We start from the raw sequence: 21505 nt of genomic DNA, 5'->3' as shown, positions 1-21505 counted from the left end.
TCAGCACCTCTGAAGCCCAGCCATCGGGATGCCCAGCTCTGCTTGCAGGTATCTCACTTCTAGGTGCCTGTGTTTGGAGGTGACATGCCTGAAAACACACGGGGCATCTGTGAGCTGCAGGTCTTCGGGAGCGTGTCCAGGCAAGAGGATTGCTGTGGCAGGCAGGAAGACAATGCCACTTTCTGCTCACAGGAGGATCCTCTATCCGTGGTGCCATGGAGCTGTGGGAAAGCTTCTCCTCCAGCCCCAAGGCTGCAGGGGCTTTAGACGACAAGCTGTCTGTGGCTTCTGCTCCTATTTGTAATTCTGGGGGAAGGGTAGGAGGACGTGCACCATCCCGTGGCAGGGTGCAGGGCGTTATCTCTGACAGTGCCCCAGTGTTGGTCCAGCGGTGACTCCCGTGTCCCCAGCCCAGCCCTTAGAAGAAGAAGGGCTCTTGATCGCAGCTTTGGTTTCCATGCTCCCCAAGACTGCAGGCAGGGAGGAGGGCAAGTGAGTCACCACGAAGCCACGGCTGAAATGCGGAGCTGTGCCCGGCAGCCTGAGGAGCGGGGCAGTGGCTGTGGGGGGAGGAGGAGCGGGTCAGTGCTCCCCCAAGGCCAGTCTGGGCCTGGAGCTCAAGATGGGGACTGGCGTGGGGATGGAGGCTTGCCACCTCCCCTACCTCCTGGGCTTGGCCCTATTTCCAACGTGTCTTGGCACCATATGGCGTTTGCTTTATTTGTTCTGCTGCGACTTAGGAAGGAGGGCAGTGTTTCATTGTCTGGCAGAGGAGGTGGGACGCAGGCACAGGAACATGCCCGTGTCCCGTGGGATCACCGCCTGAGCCAGGCGCTCCGCATCTCGTCCGAGTCGCAGGTCAGCGTCCTCATCCCTGCGCAGCCCTTGGCTCCAGAGGAGCTTCCCCGGAGAGTCGCTGCCGGAGATTCACCCACCCACGTGGCTCCGGAGCTGAACCGGCACCGCGTGTGCGGGAGCGTCCCAGTGCGGAGCACGACCGACCCGCAACGGGACGCTGCGTGGTAGGAGGAAAATGTGGCAGTGCTGTTACTGACTCATCAGAGCACAGGCAGCAATTCTGCGACAGCGATGCTGGGCTTGCCCAGCACCAAAAAGTGACAGCACGCTCCACCCACCCGGGCTTGTGGGGAGCGGGAGGCTTCTCCGCATGCCCGCTGTCTGGAGGAGCTGCTATCCCACGCACATCTCCCCGTCCTGCTCCATGGCATCCCAAATCTCAGCCTACAGCCTCCCCCGCCACCCCCGCGCTCCCTCTGGCCCTGCCTTTCCCTTCCCTCTGCTGCCCAAGGCTTGGCTTGCTCCCATCCAGCTACAGAGATGAGGGAGAAAGGCTGCCTTAGAGGCTCAGAGGCCCAGCCCTAGCCAGATTTGCATATTTCTTTACTGGCCCCTAAACAAGATATTTCTCAGGGGAAGCGAATGCATCGTCTTCTGTCCCCAAGGGTGCTGCGTGCTGGGACAGCAGCCACGGCTCGTGGCGGGGCCCCGGTCCCAGCACCCACCCGGCCCACGGCTCGCCGCAGGCACAGCGCGGTCTGCACGCTCTCCGCAGGAAAAGCTTTTTTTTCTCGGCGGCTTCAAAATTCACGGGCTTTAATGCTGCTGACCTGGGAGCAGGTCCTGTCCCTCTTCGCTCGCAGGAGGAGTCCTGGAGGCGGCCAGGCTGCAGCCGCCCGCACAAACCAGCACATTTTTATTTTTTCACTAGAATTTCCAGCACGTCCCTCCTCTCGTGTATAATTTAGTCGCATGAAAAGAAGCCGCGCGAGGAGGGGAGAGGATGGGGAAACTTGCAAAGTCAGCCATGGCGAGGGAATCTGTGTCAGAAAGCATTACAAAGGGAGCTGGGGGATTGGCTCCAGTTGCTTCCAGTTGCTGTTTGTTTGTGCCAACCCCTAAGGAGATTGCCCAGCGCAACGCGCGGCTCTTTCTTTCCCTGCGTCCCTCTCTCTCTCCCTTTATTGCTCTGCAGACCCGGGCTGGGACAGCCCATCGCCGTTGCTATGGCTGCGATGTGCGGGGAGGGTTCGGCCGGATAATCCCCGCCGGAGAGCATCCCTCTCCTTCCTGCCGTGCGGTTCCCCGGCCCCTCCGACCGCCGGGGCTGGCAGCCCAGCACCGCTCAGGGATCCGCTCCGTCTCCTCCACGGCAAAAGCCGCAGAGTGGATTTTTAGACCCATGAGATTAGACTAGGGCTGTGCACGCCGCTGCCAGCGCCCGCAGGAGGAGGAGGAGGAGGAAGAGAAGGAGGAGGAGGAGGAGGAGGAGGAGGAGGAGGAGGAGAGCAGGGCAGCTCCGGGCTGGGCGGCAGCCAGCGGCCCCGGGGAGGGCCGGGAGGGGCGGCGGGCAGGTAGGGCGGGCAGCGCCGCGGCCCGGGAGCACCGGGCGGGGGGTGCCCGGGGGAGGCCGGGGCGGGGGGGGGAAGGCCCGGCGCCCGGTGCCACCGCCCCTCCCCGGGGGAGCGGAGCGGGGCGGGGGGGGAAGCGCCCAGGCGGAGCGGAGCGGAGCGCAGCTGATCCCCGGCCTCAGCCCGCAGCTGATCCGCCGCCCGCCCACCCCGCCAGCTGCCGCAGCGTGGGCAGCGGGGGGTCGGCGCGGAGGCGCAGCCGCGGTCCCGCGTGTCCCCGCCGGCACCGAGCATCCCCGGCCCGACCGAGCGCGGAGGCCCCGGGGCGGGGATGGGGATGGGGGGGAACTGGGGTAAGCAGATCCCCGGGGCGGGGGGGGGGGGGATGTGCGGGAGAGGGGCCGCGGCGCGGCAGGACGGTGCCCGCTGCCCCCGCGCTGTGCGGGGCTGATGGAGCACCCGGCCGGGGGGAAGCGCTCGGTCCCTGCCCGCTGCCCGAGCCATGGGGGGGGGGGGGGCGGGAGGGAGGGCGGGCGGCGGCGGCGGGTGCCTCCTCCCCGCAGCCCGGCAGCCGGGGACGGGAGCGCCGCACCGGCGGGGAGCGGCGGGGGGGGCAGGTTCCTGCCGGGCGGGGGGGGGGGGGCAGCGGGGCAGAGGTGAGGGGGGAGCCCTGCATTGCAGGCAGCTGCCTTCAGCGCTGCCAGCTGCGTTGTCCCGGGCCTCCGCTCTGCCAGGCTGCGCCTGCCTGCAAAGGGTCGGCTCGGCAGCAAGCTCTGCCTGGTGCAAAGGGCTGCACCCCCAGGCACTGGCCCTGCTGCCCGTGGGGTTTGGGGAGAAGCCCCAGGCCGCGGGGACGGTGCATCTCCCGAGCTGGGAGAGAGGCTGGTGGCAGCACATCAAGCCCTGTCCCGCGGGGGCTTGGTCCACCCCAGCCCTCGCCGTGGGAGCCGTCCACGGTGCGCATCGATGGCTGCAACGGGCCGGGCTGCGGTGTGCCCTGACGGGGCCGCAGCCGAGCCACGGTGCTTTTTCCCTGCCACGAGTGCCCTGTGCCTACCGGGTCCCTCCTCTGCGTCTGCACCCAAGTGTCCACGGACACGCAAGCAACGGTCCTGCCGGGGCCAGCAGCTGGGCCAGGGGCAGAGGGCAGGGGAGCTCCTGCACGCCCCAGGGCTCGGCCGAGCTGCTGCGCCGTGTGGGGTCGGGGTGGCAGCAGGACCACCGCTTGCACCGGACCCCGGCAGTCCTGCGGTGCCGGAGCCGGTGTCATGGCCTCAGCGGTACCACCGGGCCAGGGCCCCACACTCCCCACTGCCCGGCAGCACCCGCTGTGCAGGCACAGTGCCTCCCGCGTTCCCGATTACCATCTTGTTTGGAGCCGCTGCAGTGGCTGTAATATGATGCTCTCAAAGTTGGTGTTTACAAGGGACAAGGCAGCCATCAGAGGCCTCCGCTTGTTCTCCCAGTGAAAGAATATTCCTCTGTCCACAGCGTGTGGCTGCTCCGTGTGCCAAGCGCTGCCCAGGTTACTGTGAGCATCTTGCAGAAACACCTTACGGGGTCAGCACCTCCGGACCCACCGTGCTGCCCAGGCAGTGGAGTCAGGGACCCCACGCTGGGGTGTTTGGTGGGACAGCGGGTGCAGACCCTCCGGCACAGTCAGCTGCTCGGGGCCAGCCTGCTCTCCGATGCCTGTGGCGGCCGTGCGCTGTCAGGAGGCCACCCGCCAGGCAGGAGGTGCTGGGAGGCGGGCGAGCTGGCAGCCCCGTGGGACTCATCAGCTCCCTGTTGACAAATCCTTTCATTCACGAGCAAGCAGAGCGGGACGGAGCCCGGCACGAGGCTTCCCAGCACCGCTCCAGCCCTGCAACTGCTGTGTCCTTGCTGGGACGCGCCAGTGTTTCGGTTGCCACTGGGACCCCACAAGGCGCCCACCTTCCCAAGCCAAGTGGGTGGGCTGGTGAGCTGCCCCCCACCAGAGCCCCGGCACCCCCCCAGGCTGCCCCCCACAGCCCCAGTGCCTGCAACTGCTGTGTCCTTGCTGGGACGCGCCAGTGTTTCGGTTGCCACTGGGACCCCACAAGGCGCCCACCTTCCCAAGCCAAGTGGGTGGGCTGGTGAGCTGCCCCCCACCAGAGCCCCGGCACCCCCCCAGGCTGCCCCCCACAGCCCCAGTGCCTGCAGGTCCACCCCACAGGGCTCACGTACAGAGCTGGGGAAGGTGCCGCTGGCATCCATGCCCTCGCCCTTTTCACCAGGGCTGAAAATCACATCAGTCACCGCGCTCAAACCCCTGCTCCCGTGCGGGCACCCCAGCGGGGTCCAGGCACTTTGGCATTGCTCCCGCAGCACAGCGTGACACGGGGCTGTGCCTGCCGAACAGATGGCACCGCCGCAGCCAGCGCTGCCGCCGCAGCCAGTTTTGGTGACAGAGGAGTACCTGCTGCCCTCCGGCCAGTCTGTCACGGCCAGGAGCGGGGAGCTGCGCCCTGGCCCTTCTGAGGGGCCCTCAGAGGGTTGTTTGCAGAATGCCAGCTACAGGGGCAGACTCTGCTCCAGGCAGCTCTGGGGTAGAGGCGCAGAGATCAGCAGCAATAACAGCTCTGCAAGCCCTTTGTGTTGCGCCATGTTTAGGCAATGCTCTCTATCACGGGGCAGCAGATCCTCCATTCGGGTTTTTTTTTTTGTGCCCCCAGCTCATGGGAGTCCTGCTGGGAGGACAGTGATAGATAAAAGCCAAACCAGCTGCAGCAGGGAGAAGCGTTAAGGGGGGAGCCCTTGGGTGGGAGGGATTGGGGACTGTGGGCACCTGGGCTGGGGCTGTGGGCAGGAGGCTATAAGGCAGGCTGGAAACCAGCTGGAACGGCCTCGGGAGGGGATGAGGTTGGAGCTGGAGGCAGAGCAGGAGCACGCAGCAGGCTGGGAGGTTGCGGTGAATGAGCTGCAGTTTTTCACGGCACCATTATTACAGCCACCCGCTTCTAACACCCTCGGCAAGGCGGGAGCATGATGTGCTCCGAGAAAACATGATTGCCGGGTCCTGCCCCTCGGCCCGGTGCTCACTGCGTTGTGTGGATGGAGCTGCCAGCACCTCGGCTTTGCTGCCTGGAGGGTGAGCGAGATGGCGGAGGGGAAGGCAGGACTTGTCCTTGCGGGTGATGGTGACAGGGAGAGGAGAGGCAGCCTCTGGGCTGGCTGTGGCATCTGCCCTCCCTGCTGCGTCCCTGCCCCAGCCAGGAGTGCTTTTTCCTCCTTCCCTGGGGTGGAAGGAGCGATGGGCTTGTCACCCCTGAGGGATGGACGTGCCACCTGCGAGCTGCTCTTGCTGGTGGAGCTGTACTTGTATCCGTGCGTCTTGCAACCCACCGAGTCTGGTGTGGGGTCTGGGGTTGGCCTGGCTTTCCCCTCCGGTCTCTCTGCTCCTGGCTGTAAAGTTGGTTTCTAGGCAGAGCCATAAAAACGACATGCATACAGGTACTAAAAAAAGCATAATTTTATTCAATAACTGCATTGTGTGCTCGGAATTCACTTGTATGTGAAACGGATCAAGTAGAAAAACCGGTGAAAAGGCGTGTGCTCCCCCTCTCTTTAACCTGCTCCGGCAGCGCTCTGCGAAGCTGCTTTGCACCCCCAGCCCTGCGTGGAGAGGCTCCAGCTCGGGCTTCAGCCGCGCTCTGGGGGCTCCAGCCCCGGGGGCCTTGCGTCCCTCCTCACGCAGTGGGACCTTGGCCGGGCCAGCCTGTGGGGCTCTGCCTGACCCCAGGGTCCCCCGCTCCGCACCAAGTGGGGCTGCGAAGGGTCCAGCATCCCGCAGGCACCCAGCCCCCCCTCGTCCTGCTGCCGTCCTCGGGGCCTGGCCCTGCAGAGGCCACTCGGAGCTGGGGGCCTGGGCACCTGCCTGCGTCCCACATAGGTGGTGGGTTGGTAACTTCTATATGTGTGTGTGTATATGTGTATATATATATCTACACACACGCAGAGCCAATCCCTCGGTAGGGGAAGCTAAAAATACCAGCCTGCCTGGCTGGGTGACCAGATGCTGTGAGGTGGCCCCCAGCAAAGCAATGTTTCTCCCTATTATTTTTATTAACCTGCTCTTGGCAAAGCCACCCTGACTGATGAAGGGCCCCAACCCTGCACGTTGCAGGGTGCGTGGGGTGCGATAGGGACGGCTCGGGCACTGTCCCTAGGTGATGGCAGGGAATGGGGGGGGCAGTCGGTTTTCAATTTTATTGCATTTTGACTATATCTGGAATGGGGGGGGGGGGTGCTGCTGTGACACGGCTCCTGCCCCCAGCCCGGAGGCTGAGCCGGGGCGGGGGGTGCTGGTGCTCCCGGCTGTCGCTGCTGCAGGGACAGTCTTGGGGGCGGGGGCCGGTGCAGGATGGCCCAGCTGGGTGGTGGTTGGGGGGGGGACACGGCTGCGGGGGTCCCGGCTGGGAAAGCGCTTGTGGGGACTGCGGGGGGAGCTGGTGCTGCTGGGGGGGGGCAGGTATAGGGGAGGGGAGGGGGATGCTCGGAGGGAAGGGGGGGTCCCCAATGGAGGGAGAGCAGTGGGGAGGGAGGGGTGCCCGGGGGATGGCGGGATGCGGGGATTGATCCCGGGGGATGGCGGGCGGGACGCCCCGAGAGCCGGGCGCAGGGAGCGATGCCCGGCGCGGGGGGGGGGGGGGGGGGGCGCGCAGAGCCGCGGCCGCTGCGCGGTGCTTTGGCGCCCCCTGCTGGTCGGCTCTGCGCACCGCGGCGGGGGGGGCGCGGGACTCCCCGCCGTGCCGTGAGTTTGCACGGGCTCAGCAGCGGTGCGAGGCGTGGAGGAGATGGGGGGGGGGGGCTGCCTGGGGACCCCCAAAGCCTGCCCCGCGGGGCTGCTGAGCTGGGAAAATGGAGGTGCCCTGGCTGGTGCTCCCTGGGGAGCGCTGCATGCACGCCCCCCCTCCCAGGCGCCCCCAGCCAGCCCTGCAAGGAGCCGTGGGGGGTGCGCAGGGACGGTCCCCAGCCCTGGGGGATGGCAGGTGTGTGAAGCAGGGTCCCAGCAAGGGAAGGGGCCTTGACCTTGCTCACAGCCCCCCAAATTTTCAGGCAGAAAGGCCAGCAGTGCCGCGGTGCCTGCGGGAAGCGACGCTCCCAGCGGCCTCGGTCAAGCAACGACTCCTGTCTGCAGGCTGGCTGTGTCCCACTCGTTATTCACCATCCCACCCGCTGGCGTGAAACAAAGCTTAGGGAAGGATCGGGGCTCGGCTGCCGATGGGGACGTACAGTCCTTCCTTGGGCTGCTGCCCCGAAACCCGGCCCGAGGGCACCGTGCACAAGGGCTGGCGCTGCCTCGGGGCTCAGCGCTGCTCTTACGGATGTGGGGATGCTCTGAGAGAAGGGATGCTGCAGTGCAGGGAACAGCATGGGGATGGCACGGTGGCTCCTCACCTGGTGTTTTGCAGCAGCCGATCACCGCTGGGACTTGTTAAGAGCACGCTTTCAAACAAAGATATTCCCCAGTGCTACGAGACACGTCAGCAGCACAAGGGTTAACCCTGCTTTCCCTCTCTTTCCATGGCAAACTCGGTGGCGTGGTTGGGGATAACCTCGTTAGCGGCTGCGCTGCGGCAGCGATGCCCCTGGGACAGAGCAGCCCTATAAAATGGAGCTGAGCACTGCGGGGGACCGCTGGGAAATGGTAGCTGAGCTGTCTCGGCGGGTGGCTGGCGGAGTGCTCCCCCCGCCATGCACAAGCCCATGGCCTCTCGGGGTGTCACGGAGGGGACCTGCTGCAGCGGGCTGTTGGGGACGGTGTGGGTTTGTCACAGTGGGTCTGGCTGTGGGTAACGAGCTGTGCCTGCAAGGGAAGCAGTTGCAGTCAGTCCCGGATAGGGCTGCACCAAGGGTGCTGGGTGCTGTGAGGGGCCAGCCCAGCCCCGACCCCACAGCTCAGAGGGCTGCCCTCTGGCTCCCGAGACTCGGATCCTCTTCCACCACCTGCAGGGTGGGTGCTCGGGGCTGGGGTCAGGGCTGGCAGCGTGAGTGCACACAAGGGACCTCGGCACCGGGCATCAGGGCACCTGCGTTGTGCCAACCGTGCAGCCCCCAGCCCCGCAGTGGGCTCTGGGGAAGCCCAGCGATCTCCTCCCAATCTGCCATTTCTCAGCTGGGCTGGTGAGCTCCCACTGTCCTTCTCGGGGCTGGTACTGGCACCAGTGCCTGGGAATTGTTTGCTGCCTGTGCTGTTGTGCCACAGGCCCTGTTTCTGGTGGCCACCTCCCCGTGCTGCGGGAGAAGATGGGTTCCTTATGCCTGAGCATTCATTCGCTCTGCTGATCGACAGCCTGCGGTCTGGCTGAGCAACCCCAATTGTTCCCAGTGTGCCTGGACAAAGGAGTGCCTAGAGAGATGGCAAGGCTTAGGAGAAGAGGACATGCTAGGAATATTTCCACTGCCTTGGACACCACCAGTTTTCCCCCCTCCCCGCCTCCTGCAAGAATGGGAGGCAGCAGCTCAGTTATGCAGGCAGGGTGGGATGCCTCCCTGCCTGTCCTGAGCGGGGTGGGCGCAGGAGAAGCCTGTCCCAAGGCAGGCTGAGGGCTCATTCCTGGGGACCGTGTCCTCAGCGAAGGCACGGTACTGCACCGAGCACAGCGCTTGCCCGTCTGCTCCCGGTAAGGGAGGCAGATGCCAAGACCCTCTCCCCTGAGCATGTGCCGTGGGAGCCCCAGGTAGCCCCATGCACCCCTGCAGGTCCCTGTCCCCAGGGACTCGTGTGGCACTGCAGGGTGGTGGCACTGCCCTGGGGCCTCCTGTCTGCTCTGGACTGCTCTTCCCAGGCAGACAAAGCAATTTTGGGAGCTGCAGTTTGCAGCTGGTGTTTTTGCTAGGGGACAGCCTGGGTGCTGCATCAGCCCAAAACCTGGAGGAACTGGGGAGGGGAACAGCATGGGGTGAGGAGGGGCAGGACTGGCTTCATCAGCCACGCTGCTCTGTGCAGGATTAATGCCATCATGGAGGCGATGCCTTCTCCTTTCCCCCAGGGCTGGTGTTCAGCTGGGCCAGGCACGACACTGCACCCTCACTGCAAGCTGCGAGCTTTGCCTGGCGCTGGGCTGAGCTCCGGGCTGCTGTTAGGGCCGTTGCCTGCTGGTTCTTCTCCCCAGCTTGTCTCACCTGCCATGGTTCATTCCCAGCTGTTGGCCAACCCCAAGATTTGTTGCCCTATTTTGCAAACAGGAAAGCTGGGACAGGGATAAAGACCAAGCTTTCAAAGCCCCCGGCACGGAGAGGCTCCCGGCGAGGTCTGCGAAAGCAGGGGGGGTTCCCGCAGGATCTCTGCCGGTTCCCACGCGACCCGCTCAAGGTCAGGCAAAGGCGGCAGCGAGCACCGGTTCCTTCCTTCCCTGCCGGCCCACGGGCTTGCAGGCGGGAGAGGAAGCGGAGCCTGCGTCTGCTCTGCTACCTCCGAGCAGGGGGAGGGCGGCGGGCTCTGCCGAGGCTTTTGTTCTCCAGGCTTGGAGGGCTCCTTCACACGTGAAGGGAATGGCATCGATGTTTCCAGTGGGGAGAAGATGCTGCATCCATCCGACAACATCCCGGCTCCCTCGGTCATTAGCATCTGACACAGTTGAGAATCACAACAGCATCGAATCGGTGCCGGGAAGCGACAGACCCTGCGAGTGCAGCCCCCGTCTCCTGGCCGCTCCGGTGCGGCTTTGCGGGGGGCTGGCAGGGATGAGTGTGTGGGATGCCTGGGAGCATGGGACTCGTTGCAGCCTGGCTCCTGGGGACCGCTCTGCCATCTCCCCGGGGCTCAGGAGAGAGACTGCCTGGCAGCCCGGGGAGCAATAAGGTGGTCCCTGAGGCGGCAGAGGGTCCCCACTGCGGCCAGCGGGGCTGCACAAGCATATCCCCTGCATCCCACCCCCGCAGCGGGGACCTGGGCAGGAATGGGGGGGGGGGGGGGCTGCGGCACGGCCGCCCCCAAAGGAAATGGACCGAGAAAGCCCTCGGGGAGGCAAACCGCTGCCGGAGTACTGTTAGCTTCACCCCAAGCTGGTAAGAGGCCCCTGTTTCCCCTGCGCCCGCTGTCCCGCAGAGATTAGCTCTCGGCTGGCTGGGCTTGACGGGCAGGCGGAAGAGGCCGCGTGTGCCGAGCACCGGCGGGGCCGCCCGGAAACCTGGGGCAAAACCGGCACCGCGGCAGCCCCTTCCCTCCCGGCCGTGGCTCGGTCCCCCGCTCGCTCAAGCCTCCCCGCGGCCGTACTCGCCGTCCGCCGAGCCCCAGCGCGGGGGTCCGGGCGTTCGCCATCGCCCCACGCGCCGGCGGCGATGTGGCAAAGCCGGGGCCGTGCCGCGCGGGCGAAGCGTGGCCGTCGTGTTGCGTTTTCCAGCGCCGTGCTTACCCCGGGCTGGCCCGATCAGGAAGGCAACCCGGTTCCCCCGTGGTCGGCGTCACCCCGTGCCGGTGCTGCCGGAGCCGGCTCCCTCCCCGTGCCCCTTCCCTGCCGGGGCTGCCAGCTCAGCTCATGCACAGCCAAGTGCGCGGGATAAAAGCGCGGTACCGGGGAACGCTGGTGGCGGCACGAAGGTCACGCCGCGGCACGGCGGCGGCGCTCTCTAATGCCGCCGATCAGAGATGCCCATGGGGATTGCAGAGCAGCATGGAGGTGACCCCTGCGCTTGGGGTCAGCGGGCTGCGGCGTGCGTCAGCCCCGAGCGGCTTAATCCCAACCGGGCAGCGGGGGGGAGCGCAGGGGGCGGGGGGGCGGATTCCTGACCCGCAGCTGAGCCTGGCATCTTCTGCGGCATTGCCGCGGTCCACTTCCCGCCGTAAGCGGAGAGGGTTGAGTGGTGCCGCCCTGGCACTGGGGAGGGCGAGGAGAAATAACAGGAACAGGCGGCAGAAAACGTAAAGCAAAAAAAACCTCCTTTTGTCTTGAGAAAGCAGCCCTTTGGACCTTTTCTTCCTTCCTGAAATAGCTTTTCCTGCCACCCAAGAGGAGATGGAATATTTCACAGGGCACTCACTATTTCAGACGATTTATTTATTTATTTATAATTTTTACCATAATCACGTGACAAAGCTTGAAATGCTCGTGAATGGCCTGATAGGTGGGAAAATAAATATGCAAGTACTGTCCCCAGGTTTGCCAGCAGGATTCCCCGAGCTGTTTCCCAAACACATGGTTCAGCCTATACTCGTTACCGGTTCTAGTCACTCATGCAGGACCGCATGAAATGCAGTGCAGAAAAACGCCAGGTTTTCCACAAGCTGAAAACCTGCGGGTAGAGCTGAGAGTTGCAGGGAGCTTTGCGACACCTTTCTCACAGAAACTGTCTTTTTGTGCGTGGCTTTAACTTGAAGCAGATGCACGCGCAGGGGGCCGCAGTGCTGCTTGTCCCACAGCAGACTTGCAGGATGCCACAGGACAGTGAATTACTTCAAGCGTAGGCTGGAAACAGAGAGTATCTCACTGCTGTCTTCCCCGCTGCTGCAGTTTATTCCCTCCACAGCAACCACCAAGTGCATCAGGGACACGGAGGTGCTGTAAGAGGGAGCTTCGTTCAGCTTTTTGCCATGGGAGGAGGCTACAGCGAGCTCGGGCTGCCAAGAGGCACTGGACAATTAAATGGTCTGGACACGGGAGGAACCTCGGTGAACATAACATCTTCTGTTGCCCCCGTGTCAGGTCAGGGGCACCCCTCCGCTTCCCGATGTTGAGCTAATGGCGCTTCATGGGGTTTGGACATATGTCCACCAGGAAAAGGGCTGGATCTAACTGTGCAATGTCACACAAACTGCCGATTAAAGAGCTGCTCGCTAGAGCCCAGCACACACAAACTAGATTTATCTAGTCACCCCCCCGAGATGTTTTTCCCCCGGTGCATGGAGGCAGATGTTTGGTTGTTTAAGATTTAAAATCATCACCACTGAGATACTTTTCCATAATGAGGCATGATTGGAAAGGATGTAATCAATCCATTTCTCCATACAAGAGAGGCGAGAGGCTTGAAAGTAAGCGCTAAGTGATTCACGAGGTTAGGTGCTCTCCTTGCTTCCCTTGTCCTCTCTACTTAATTCTTCCAAGTTTGAAAACGATTCTTTGCTTCTGTTTCTGTTTTTCTCACAAAATCAAATTCTGATACAAATGCAGCAGGATGGGAATGGGTTTATTTATTTGCTATTTTAATACATTTTAACACATTTCTGACCATAATTTCTCATAATAGTATAAAAAAAAGAGATGAGTGGACTTGTAGCTGCTTTGACACACTTGCCAAAGTTTCAGGTTCTGAAGGATTGATGGGTCCTTCTGGGCCGTGGCACCACTGCCCGTTACACAGCCTTGTCTTCTCTTATCAGGGTGTTAGAGTCAGCTGGGAAAGAGCAAATCTGCAGACCCACAAGGAGAAATTAAACATCCTGGACAGATGTCGGTTCAGGCCCGTGCAGTTTCAGCTGAAGCTTTCCAGACTGGTTTTGACCCGTTCCATTTCATGCAGAAAACTGTAGAACTGGGGCAAAGTTAACTCTGCAGGAAAAAAAAAAAAGAGAGGCATCAAGTCTTAGATTTCAGGTTACAGTTCTAACATCAGCAAAGCCGTTCTGGTGCTACCACAGAGCAACTCGTGTTTGCCTAAACTAGGCAGGATTAGACACTGTGACTCTCGGCAGCTGTTTCGTTACGCTAGCTGGGCTGCGTGGTGTTCCAGGCTAGAATCCTCCTAACAGGAACCAACGCTTGGGAATTGTTTACATTCTTCATCTGCCATGCTGCTCTGACTGCTTTCCACAGCTCCCCGGCATATCTATATTTACTTATGCAAAGATGCGAAGGCTGCCCAACAGTCAGCGTTCCTAAATACTTCCAGAATGACTGCGGCGGGAGGAGGCCAGGGCAGGAGCAGCCCCAGCATCCCCCAGCGATGCTCTCGCAGTGACCCCTGCTGGGTCTGCACCCAAAGCTCCCCCACCTCCAGCAACATCCGGGAGCTCCGGGTGTTCACCTACTCAAATGCTTGTTTCTACTCCAGAACTGTTAACTCACCTATATATACATTTTCCATTTGGCTCCCTTTTTTAATCACCAGCTTCAGCTTGGGGGAAGAAAAAGCAGAGGTATTTTAATTCAGAGAGACCTGTATTCTGAGCACCATGAAAAAACAGAAGTAGAGGAGTCTGCTGCGAGTTTGACGTGCAGACTGCTGCAAAGCACACACATCTTTGACAGGCTTTTCGGGAAGTGTCACTGTAGGAATAGATTCCTTAGGCATTGGGAGGATCTCTGGAAGTCCTTATAAATGATCACATTTCCCCTCCTTCCCCAAGACAGTGTGACCTTTGCTAGATCGAGCTTTTTGAACAGCTTTTCAGAGTGGGCTACGCTTCTGTGATACGTGATGTCTTCAGAAGAGAAACAAATAGCAGTATGTCTGCTATCTGCTGGCAGTCGCACTCAGAAGACTGAAGCAGATGCACTGTTGCAGAGCTTGTTCCTATGAGCTCTAGCTTTCCTCTAGTTCCTCTCAGAGCCAGTACTTCCCACATGCCTGGTCGCAGCTTGTTCCTTAACTGCACTACAACCTGACCTCTCTCTGATGTAGGAGATTTACCTGTAAGAAGATACTTCCCACTTTTTCCAGTTCACTGCTCCCAGCAGTCACTGTGAGTCAGAAAGAAAGGAGATAATCTGTTAGCTAAATTGTAAAATTAAAAGTTATTTAGCTGAGAGCTGCTGTTGGGTTTCCCAACCCATTCAGTTTATGTTTTAGCTCTACTACCTCCAAACTTCCACTCCATATCTATCAGCTGGTTAATCATCAGCGTCTGACCAACAGCCAGGCGTGTTAGGGTGGGGGAATTCACCTTCCACTGCAAGAGCAAAAGACACACGAGCAATCAGTTCAGAGAGGCCTCTATTTATGTTACCTGTAATTTCAACGTAAGTCAGAAATGAGGCAGACTGATGGCAGAAGCCCAAAAGTGGAGGAGTGCAAAGGGGCAAACAAATGTTGTTGGGAGGGTTTTCAAAGATGTTTGAGTCCTGCTAGGATTTCCATCTGCCTTGCCACTTCTGTAAACGAAACTCACTGTTTTTGTTTTAACACTCGTTCAGTGTAACAATATCTGCGCAAAAAGTCATGTGTTCCTGTAACTGCATGACCTCGGGGCTCAAAGCATGCAAAGCAGAAAAACAATCAAATGAAAGCCACACAGAAGTGCAGGAATCACTAAACTGATGAGGTAAAGGCCACGGCAGACCAGAAGTACCATCAGGCAAAGTGTTCCTTATCAGTTATCTGAGGATCAAAATTCTGAGTTGGTTTTGAAGAACATACCCAAAGCGCGTAGACATCTCAGTATCACAGCGGGGTTTTACAAGTTCCCACTCAAAGACTGTCATTTTGTTAGCTTAGAAACAAGCAAAAATATATCAATACCTGTTCTGCAAAATAACTGGCTTTCTCTTCACTGAGGCCTGTGGGAGAAAACATGAGATTACTATATGTGATAAATATTAATTATCTTTTATTTGGCGAAAGCCAGGTGACCTACCTAGAGCAATAAAATCTGCTCTGACTTGTTCAGAAGACAAATTCCTCTTCAGGGCACCTGAATAAACAATGCAAAGAAGAAAAATCACTTTTTACTGAGTCAAAGCGATCTTTACTGAGTCAAATAAAGGCAGGGACGGAGACCCTGCGATAGAAAGCCTCTGTTCTTGGACTGCGTTTTGAAACAAACCACAGCTCCTCAAGATAGGAAATACAGTTGTGCCTGCCGGTGCAGATGCCCAGTGCTTTAAAAGTCAGGGCTCTGGGAGTGCCTGAGAGAGAGGGAGAGATTTCATTGCAGGTATCCATGGAAACGGCAGCAGCGGTTGTGTTTTGAAGTTGCTGCTTTCTCTCCTATAGAAGCTTTGCTTGTTAAAGAAGAACTGTTAAGGCTGGCAGGCTACTAATTTGACCTACCTGCTGTGTTTTGGATTATGGGTGTGAACGTGTGCATATAACACTTTCCCCTGCTGTGCCTGCCTCCTTTGTTCTGGGGCACAGGCAGCACATGGAAGTTTACAAGGATTCTGTTCTCTGAAGCCAAGAGCAGAATCTCATAAATTCAAAGAGACTGCCAGTCCCACGTGGCTTTCCGTCTGTGTAGCACATAGGCAAAGTTATCTGCTGGAATCTGTTCCGATACTGTCTGTGGCATCCCAGAGCTAACGGAAAGTTACAGTGGGATTGGAGCCAGTGCGCGCAAATGGGAACGATGGGACTGAGTGCACCTAGGCCAGAATCGAGAAGGGAGAATAATGCTGATTCCACATTAAATACCCCCAAGACAGCTGTAGGAAAGGAAATTATTCATTGCTACTCCTAGAGAGAAGAAATGGCTTGAGACAGCAGAATGAGTTTAGACCAAATGCAGGAAACGGTTGTGCATGGCTTCACTGCTGTGAAGAAAGCTATGGGGAACCAGGACTGAAGGATAATAGCAAGGGACTATTAATAACAACAAGGATCAATGGGATGAACGTGTAGTGGAGGTGTTTGATGCATTATCATGTCAAACGGCAGCCACAGCATCAGAGTAATCTCATAAAGTGCTGGAGTCTGGGGTATTCAAGGGGAATCCCCCTGCCCTTCTTCCCCACTATTTATGAATGAGAAACTGCTGGACACGTGTGTGTTTTCCTAAACCAAGACTGCAAGGATGGATGTCTCCTTTACGTGGCCTAGAACCACACCGGTTTCCAGCCCATTCACTCTAGAGGGGTGTGTACACTGTCTGACCTGTCTCAAACAGTGCTTGTAGGAATTGCAGTAGCGGGTCACTTGGGTGAAAGTTCCTACAAAGATTTAGTGCCAACACAAGGCTGTGCTGGTCTGGATTTACAGGTACAAGTTAAACCAAGCGCTGCCATAGTGTTGTGCTTGCATTTAATGCATAGATATTTAAGTGAGTTTAGCTAAGCCTGTGAAATGCGTCTGCAGGCAGGGTATAAAGAATACAAAGCCAGAGTCACCAAACAGGGATATTTCAATAGGAGAATTTTTGATTCTTGAATGCTAAGGCATTTATTAGCTACCATTAGCACTTATTGTGCAAAGGAAGCGCACCGCATTTCTGAAGACATACTTTAGCAGCATGCAGGAATGGACCAAATAGTTTGGCCTCAGGGCAGCATATGCAAATGTATCACTTACCATTAGGTACCAGAAGAATACTTTTGACAATGTTTTTCAGGGGGCCCAAGCTGATTTTATTCATGGTGGCAAAGTCTGAGAGCTGAGTCAGAAACCTTTCTACCTGCCCAAGAGAAAAAGCAAGGACACGATCTTACCTCTGCAGGTTTCTCGTCAGAGAACTGCATTCACACACTTCTCGGTGTTCTGCACATGCCTTACCTCCTTGGGCTCCATTAGAAAACGGAAGAGCACTTCAGTCAGCGCCGAGAATTGCTGTGAAGAAACAGGACAGTGTCACGGAGTCTGGCATCAACTCGCTTCACTTCTCAGCCCCCTGCCAGCCCCATCACCACCACGACCAGGTGGTGATATATCACCTTGAGGCAGCTCCACCTGCCTCCAGTACATTGGTCCCAGAGTTTGACCTCCTGTGCTGGTAAGGTACCCCTGTCCTCGGCATTATGAGATGCCTCTGGATGGGATTTGCTCATGGATGCTTCTCGGAGACTCTCAAAGGGTTTGTGCAGCTGGTAGCTGGCACTGCACAGGGCTTTTGTAACTCGTGGCTAATCGGAAGCTGCTGTTCTAGCCTGCATAATCCAAAAACTGTGAGTGGGAAAAGACGCAAACATCTCCTCTCGTGTTTCACAAACCCCATGGCGCAACCAGACTAACTCGGGAAAAGAAGAGACCTGGTTAAAGGTCTAGTCGCTGCCTTCGGTTTTCTGAGCGTGCAGCTGGCAGGGCCGGAGAGCCTGCCTGTGGGGCAGAGCATCCCCTCCCTCTGCCAGCTCCAGCCCTGGCACCAGCGCTGGCCGTGACCTCTGGGTAGGGCTGGCTGCTCATCCCGTCCTGCCCTCGCCCCGTCCAGCCGTGTGGCGGAGGCGTCACCGGGCCGTCACCCACGGTCCCGGCAAGCTGAGCTAAAACAAGCCTCGGCTCTTCTGGCAACTTCAACCGTGAGCCGAACCGGCTCCCGAGAGGCGAGTGCCGCCGTGCCGGCGACCCGGCGGCGGACAAGCCGTGTGCCGCCGGCCGGCAGCACCGGAGGGCGGTGGGGTGGCAATCCCCACCCGCACGCCGCGCAGTCCCACCGAGAAAACCCGGTGCTCGACAGGGCCCCACGGGAGCCCCCTTCCTCGGGGACGCCCGAAAACCAGGCCGAGCTCCGCAACCCGGCCCCGGCGCCAGAAAACTGCGGTTCCCCTCGGGAGCGGGCTGAGGCCCGGCCGGGAGCCCTGGCCCCGGGGCCTGGAGGGCCTTGACCGGGGCCTGGAGGGCCTTGACCGGGCCCGGTAGCGGGGCCTGCCGGGCCCGGCGCCCCGACCGGCGGCTCTCCCCGGCCGGCTGCGGCCGCCCCGAGCCGTCGGCCCCCCCCCCCGCCGCGGGACCCCGGCCTTCCCCGGCCCCCACCTGGGCGCTGAGCTGGTTGAGGTTGTGCATGTCGCCGCTCACCGCCTCCGGCACCGGCTCCTGGGTGAAGTTGAGCAGCCCCATGGCGGCGGCGGCCGCGGCGGCTCCGCCCGCCCCGCCCGGTCCCGGCCCCGGCGCCGGCGCCCGCCTCAGCCTGAGCATTGGCGGCCGCACTTTCCGCACCGCCGCCGGAGCCGGCTCCCCGGCGGCCGGTGGGAGCGGGGAGCGGGGGACCCGAGGACCCGCGGTCCCTCGGCTGCACCTCCGCGGGGAGCACGGCCGGGCTGACCCCCCCCGGCCACCCGGCACGACCCGGGGTGCCGTTCCCCGGCCCTACGGAACCGTTCCCTCGGACGGGAAGGCTTGGGACAGGCTTTCGCTTTCCTACCCAAAACCGGGGCGGCGGAACCCCCGAATCAGAGCTGCGGTACCCGTGTATCTGTCTGTGTGTGTTTGTGCCCACAGATGCCTTCATTGTGCCACAGTCTCCATCCCAGAGATGCGTAGCCACGTGTTTAGTCTTGTGCACTTGATCACTTCCATGGAAAGGGAAACCCGCGGTTCCGGGTAAGTGTGGCAAAAAGGGAGAGAGCTGCGGGTACCCTCAGTGTGCGGAAGCTCAAGCTTCACCTGCGGGGTGGAGGTCTGGCTGACAGCAGAATAGTCTAAGTTGGTTTTCTGTACAAAAACCTCAAATAAATGGCTTAAAAAACATAGTTTGTAGAGTGAATGTTTTTTTTTCCCCTGAAAATTCCACCTAGGACCTGAAAGTCGGGTATGATTTTCCCCCTCTGGGTGCTGCGCCCAGCATGGGCTCACGGTGACGGTGGCCCGGGTGGCACAGCCCACGTCCCACGGCTGGGCTCCGTGGGATGGACGGGTGTCCATGGGGTGGACGGGTGTCAGGTAAGGAGGAGGCAGCCCGGGGCTGTGCCAGCCCATGGGCAGAATCATAGAATCCTAGAAGGGTTGGAAGGGACCTTAAAAGATCATCTAGTTCCAACCCCCCCCCGCCACGGGCAGGGACACCTTCCACTAGACCAGGTTGCTCAAAGCCCCATCCAGCCTCGCCTTGGACACTGCCGGGGGGGGGGGGTGCCTAGATGTCAAAGGGGTCAGGGTTTCACAGGGAGATTTTGACCCGATTGTCGCCATAACCCATAAGCAGGAGGTCTCCTTGATTCAGAAAGGTCTAGGAAGGCAGGTGAGTTGTAAAATGACCTTCTCACCCTCTGTTACCCGCTCTTGTTTCTGTCTGTGCTGGGGAGGAAGGCCTCGATCCAGGAAATATTAAAACTGGATGTATTCCCAGAGAGGACAATGGAGCTGATCCCATCCTTAAAGACTCCCTTGCCTTAAGCTGCTATCTCGCAGCTTTCCAAGAGCAGCAAAATAAGCTCTCCAGCAGTTATTTCACTATCAGTGTGAATGTGTCTGATCCGTTTTATCTGAGAAGGTGCTCACTGGCTGCCGGGCGGCAGACAGCGTCTAAAAGCCTTTGTGGAAGGTAAAACTGCAGCAGCCCACAAGGCTTCTGTTTTATTACTGACACTTTCAATTGCAAATGAGAGTGTAGGAAATTTTATAGGGCCTTTCATTGTGACGATATCCCAGTAGTGGTTTATAAACAAGGAGTTAAGTGGCAAAGTACCACTAATGATGAGGAGTTAGGAGATAGTTACTGGTGGTCTGGCTGGAAATAGCACTCACACTTCTTTTCCTTCTCCCTCTAACTCCCAGCCCAGCTGGGAGATTTTCTGTCTCATATAGACAGGGTGGAACTGTGTACCTCGATTGAATAGGATTGTTGAGGTGAAAAAATTGCATGTGGGCGTGCCTGCGGGATTTGACCCTAAATATTTAGGACACCTTAAAACAAGGTGCAGATTTTTCACATTGGAACAATTTATCAGGTTCTGTGGTGAACTGGCCACACCGGCATTTTTAAACCACAGGATATGCTTGTCTTTCAAAAATAGTGAACTAAAACTCATACAGGGAGATGTATGGACTAGGTAGCACGGGATGCCAGTGCGTGTGAACACCAACATTCCTCTCTGGCTTTAAAATGTTGCATATAGCCTTATGTAAATTTTCCTAAGTGTAAATTAAGAATTGCAGTTAGTTATTGGACATTTTCATAACCACCAAAATTCATTCACCTGTACTGTGTGGCCAAAAAACTGAAACAAGGAAAGAGGCAATTTTCTGTCTGGTTTGTATGCCGGAATTAGCTGTGCAGGAGTGGCCTGTGACTGATCTTTAGTTCCCTGCGTCTTTCTGGGGTGATGCTCTAGGAACTAATTAAGGATGGTCTCTGCACGCGTGCCTACTTGTGTGAGCATGCAGGAGGTACAGCAGGAGGGAGAAGCCAACGTCGTTAAACAATTTCCCAGGCAGCAAACCAAATTCTTGGAGAAAGTTGAGTGACGGGATCGAAGAAGAAGAGTTTAAGTTGAGGTACGTGCTCAAAACACCCTGTTCAAACAATCACCAGGAAATTTGGCAGTCAGCTCCCGGGCTGCTGGTTTGGCTGCAGTGTGGCACGCAAGCGCCACGAACCCTGGTACGGTGCTGGTGGTTCTGCACTGGCAGGCAGGCTTGGTTCTGCCAGCGCTCATTTCTGAAAAGGCAATGCTCAAATAAAAGAGGAGGTTGCAGGGTGACGGTCTGGATTAGTTACAGGGATGCCAGGCGGAGGATGGTCCCCAGTGCCCCGGGCAGAGCCCCCAGGGCTGCCCCTGCCTGGTGCAGGTGGCCAGTGTCCCCTGGCAGCCATCAGCCCCGAGGGTGTCCCTGCCAGGCCATTGTCATGCAGAACGTGTCGCTGATGGACTCATCAGAGCTGAGGACGGCAGTTCCGAGTTACAGATATGCGGGCTTGTTCGCCACAAATACTGGAGTAAAAACAGCAGCAAAAAAGCAATGGAGGGGACACACACACACACACACACACACACACACACGAGGGAAATAGGGTATTAAAAACGGTGCACTCCAAAATGAACCAGAGGGACAACGTGCCCTACTTCAGATGCATTTTTCAGCTTCATTTCACCTGCGAAACTTGAAAAGCTTCCTCAGCACTTGGAGAGTGTTACCTGGGGAAGGGTCCTTCTTACGTCTTCCCAAGAAATCAGATCCTGGGGTGTCACTGTCCTGTTCTCTGGTGCCACTTCCTACCCCAAGCTCTCAAAGCCCTTTGCAGTCACTCCGAGGTCAGCCTTGGAGAACCTTCCCGAAGTGGGGAAGCATTGCCTGCACTTGCTGGCCTGAGAAAGGCCTGGGAAAGGTAAGAGTGTGTCAATGAGCTGGGGGTAAAACCCAGACGCCTTTTGCCCTGGCTGGTGCTGAGCCCACTTGCTTCTGTGTGTTCTGCCCATCTGCAGTGTCTACCTTGTGCTGTGTGGACTCAGAAGAACATCTCTCCACACGGGCTGAGGGATGCTGCAACTCCTCCCGGCTTGCTGGTGCGATGGAGATTGCCCAGCTGAAACTTTGCAGGGGTTAGTTCTGTTCCCAGGGGAGGCTGATATAAATGAGATCTTTGAGACCAG

General features: G+C 58.8%; 1 protein-coding gene across 1 annotated transcript; it reads right to left on the bottom strand.

The window, feature by feature from the left end:
- Window positions 1-12499: 12499 nt before the first annotated feature.
- COMMD7 (COMM domain containing 7) lies at window positions 12500-18111 on the bottom strand. Its single transcript, XM_069801378.1, has 9 exons — window positions 17949-18111; window positions 16755-16808; window positions 16554-16656; window positions 14905-14961; window positions 14790-14827; window positions 14130-14220; window positions 13962-14011; window positions 13397-13445; window positions 12500-12880 (listed from the first exon to the last, which is right to left on the bottom strand). The coding sequence occupies exons 1-9, from the start codon at window positions 18108-18110 to the stop codon at window positions 12804-12806; spliced, it is 681 nt and encodes a 226-aa protein (XP_069657479.1). The 5' UTR covers window position 18111; the 3' UTR covers window positions 12500-12803.
- Between the last annotated feature and the right edge of the window lie 3394 nt (window positions 18112-21505).

The sequence above is a fragment of the Haliaeetus albicilla genome, chromosome 2 (genome assembly GCF_947461875.1).
Source record: "Haliaeetus albicilla chromosome 2, bHalAlb1.1, whole genome shotgun sequence".
NCBI lineage: Eukaryota > Metazoa > Chordata > Aves > Accipitriformes > Accipitridae > Haliaeetus > Haliaeetus albicilla.
Note: the sequence above shows the minus strand (reverse complement) of the source record. Positions and strands in the feature narration are given on the sequence as shown.

What these genes read in the sequence shown, in the direction of transcription:
- COMMD7 (XM_069801378.1), bottom strand. Translation starts at nt 18,110, where the DNA reads ATGCTCAGGCTGAGGCGGGCGCCGGCGCCGGGGCCGGGACCGGGCGGG. An exon ending in TCAACCAGCTCAGCGCCCAG is followed by an intron (nt 16,809 to 17,948) that starts GTGGGGGCCGGG and finishes GTTTCTTCACAG; the next exon opens with CAATTCTCGGCGCTGACTGA. An exon ending in AGCAGATTTTATTGCTCTAG is followed by an intron (nt 14,828 to 14,904) that starts GTAGGTCACCTG and finishes TTTCTCCCACAG; the next exon opens with GCCTCAGTGAAGAGAAAGCC.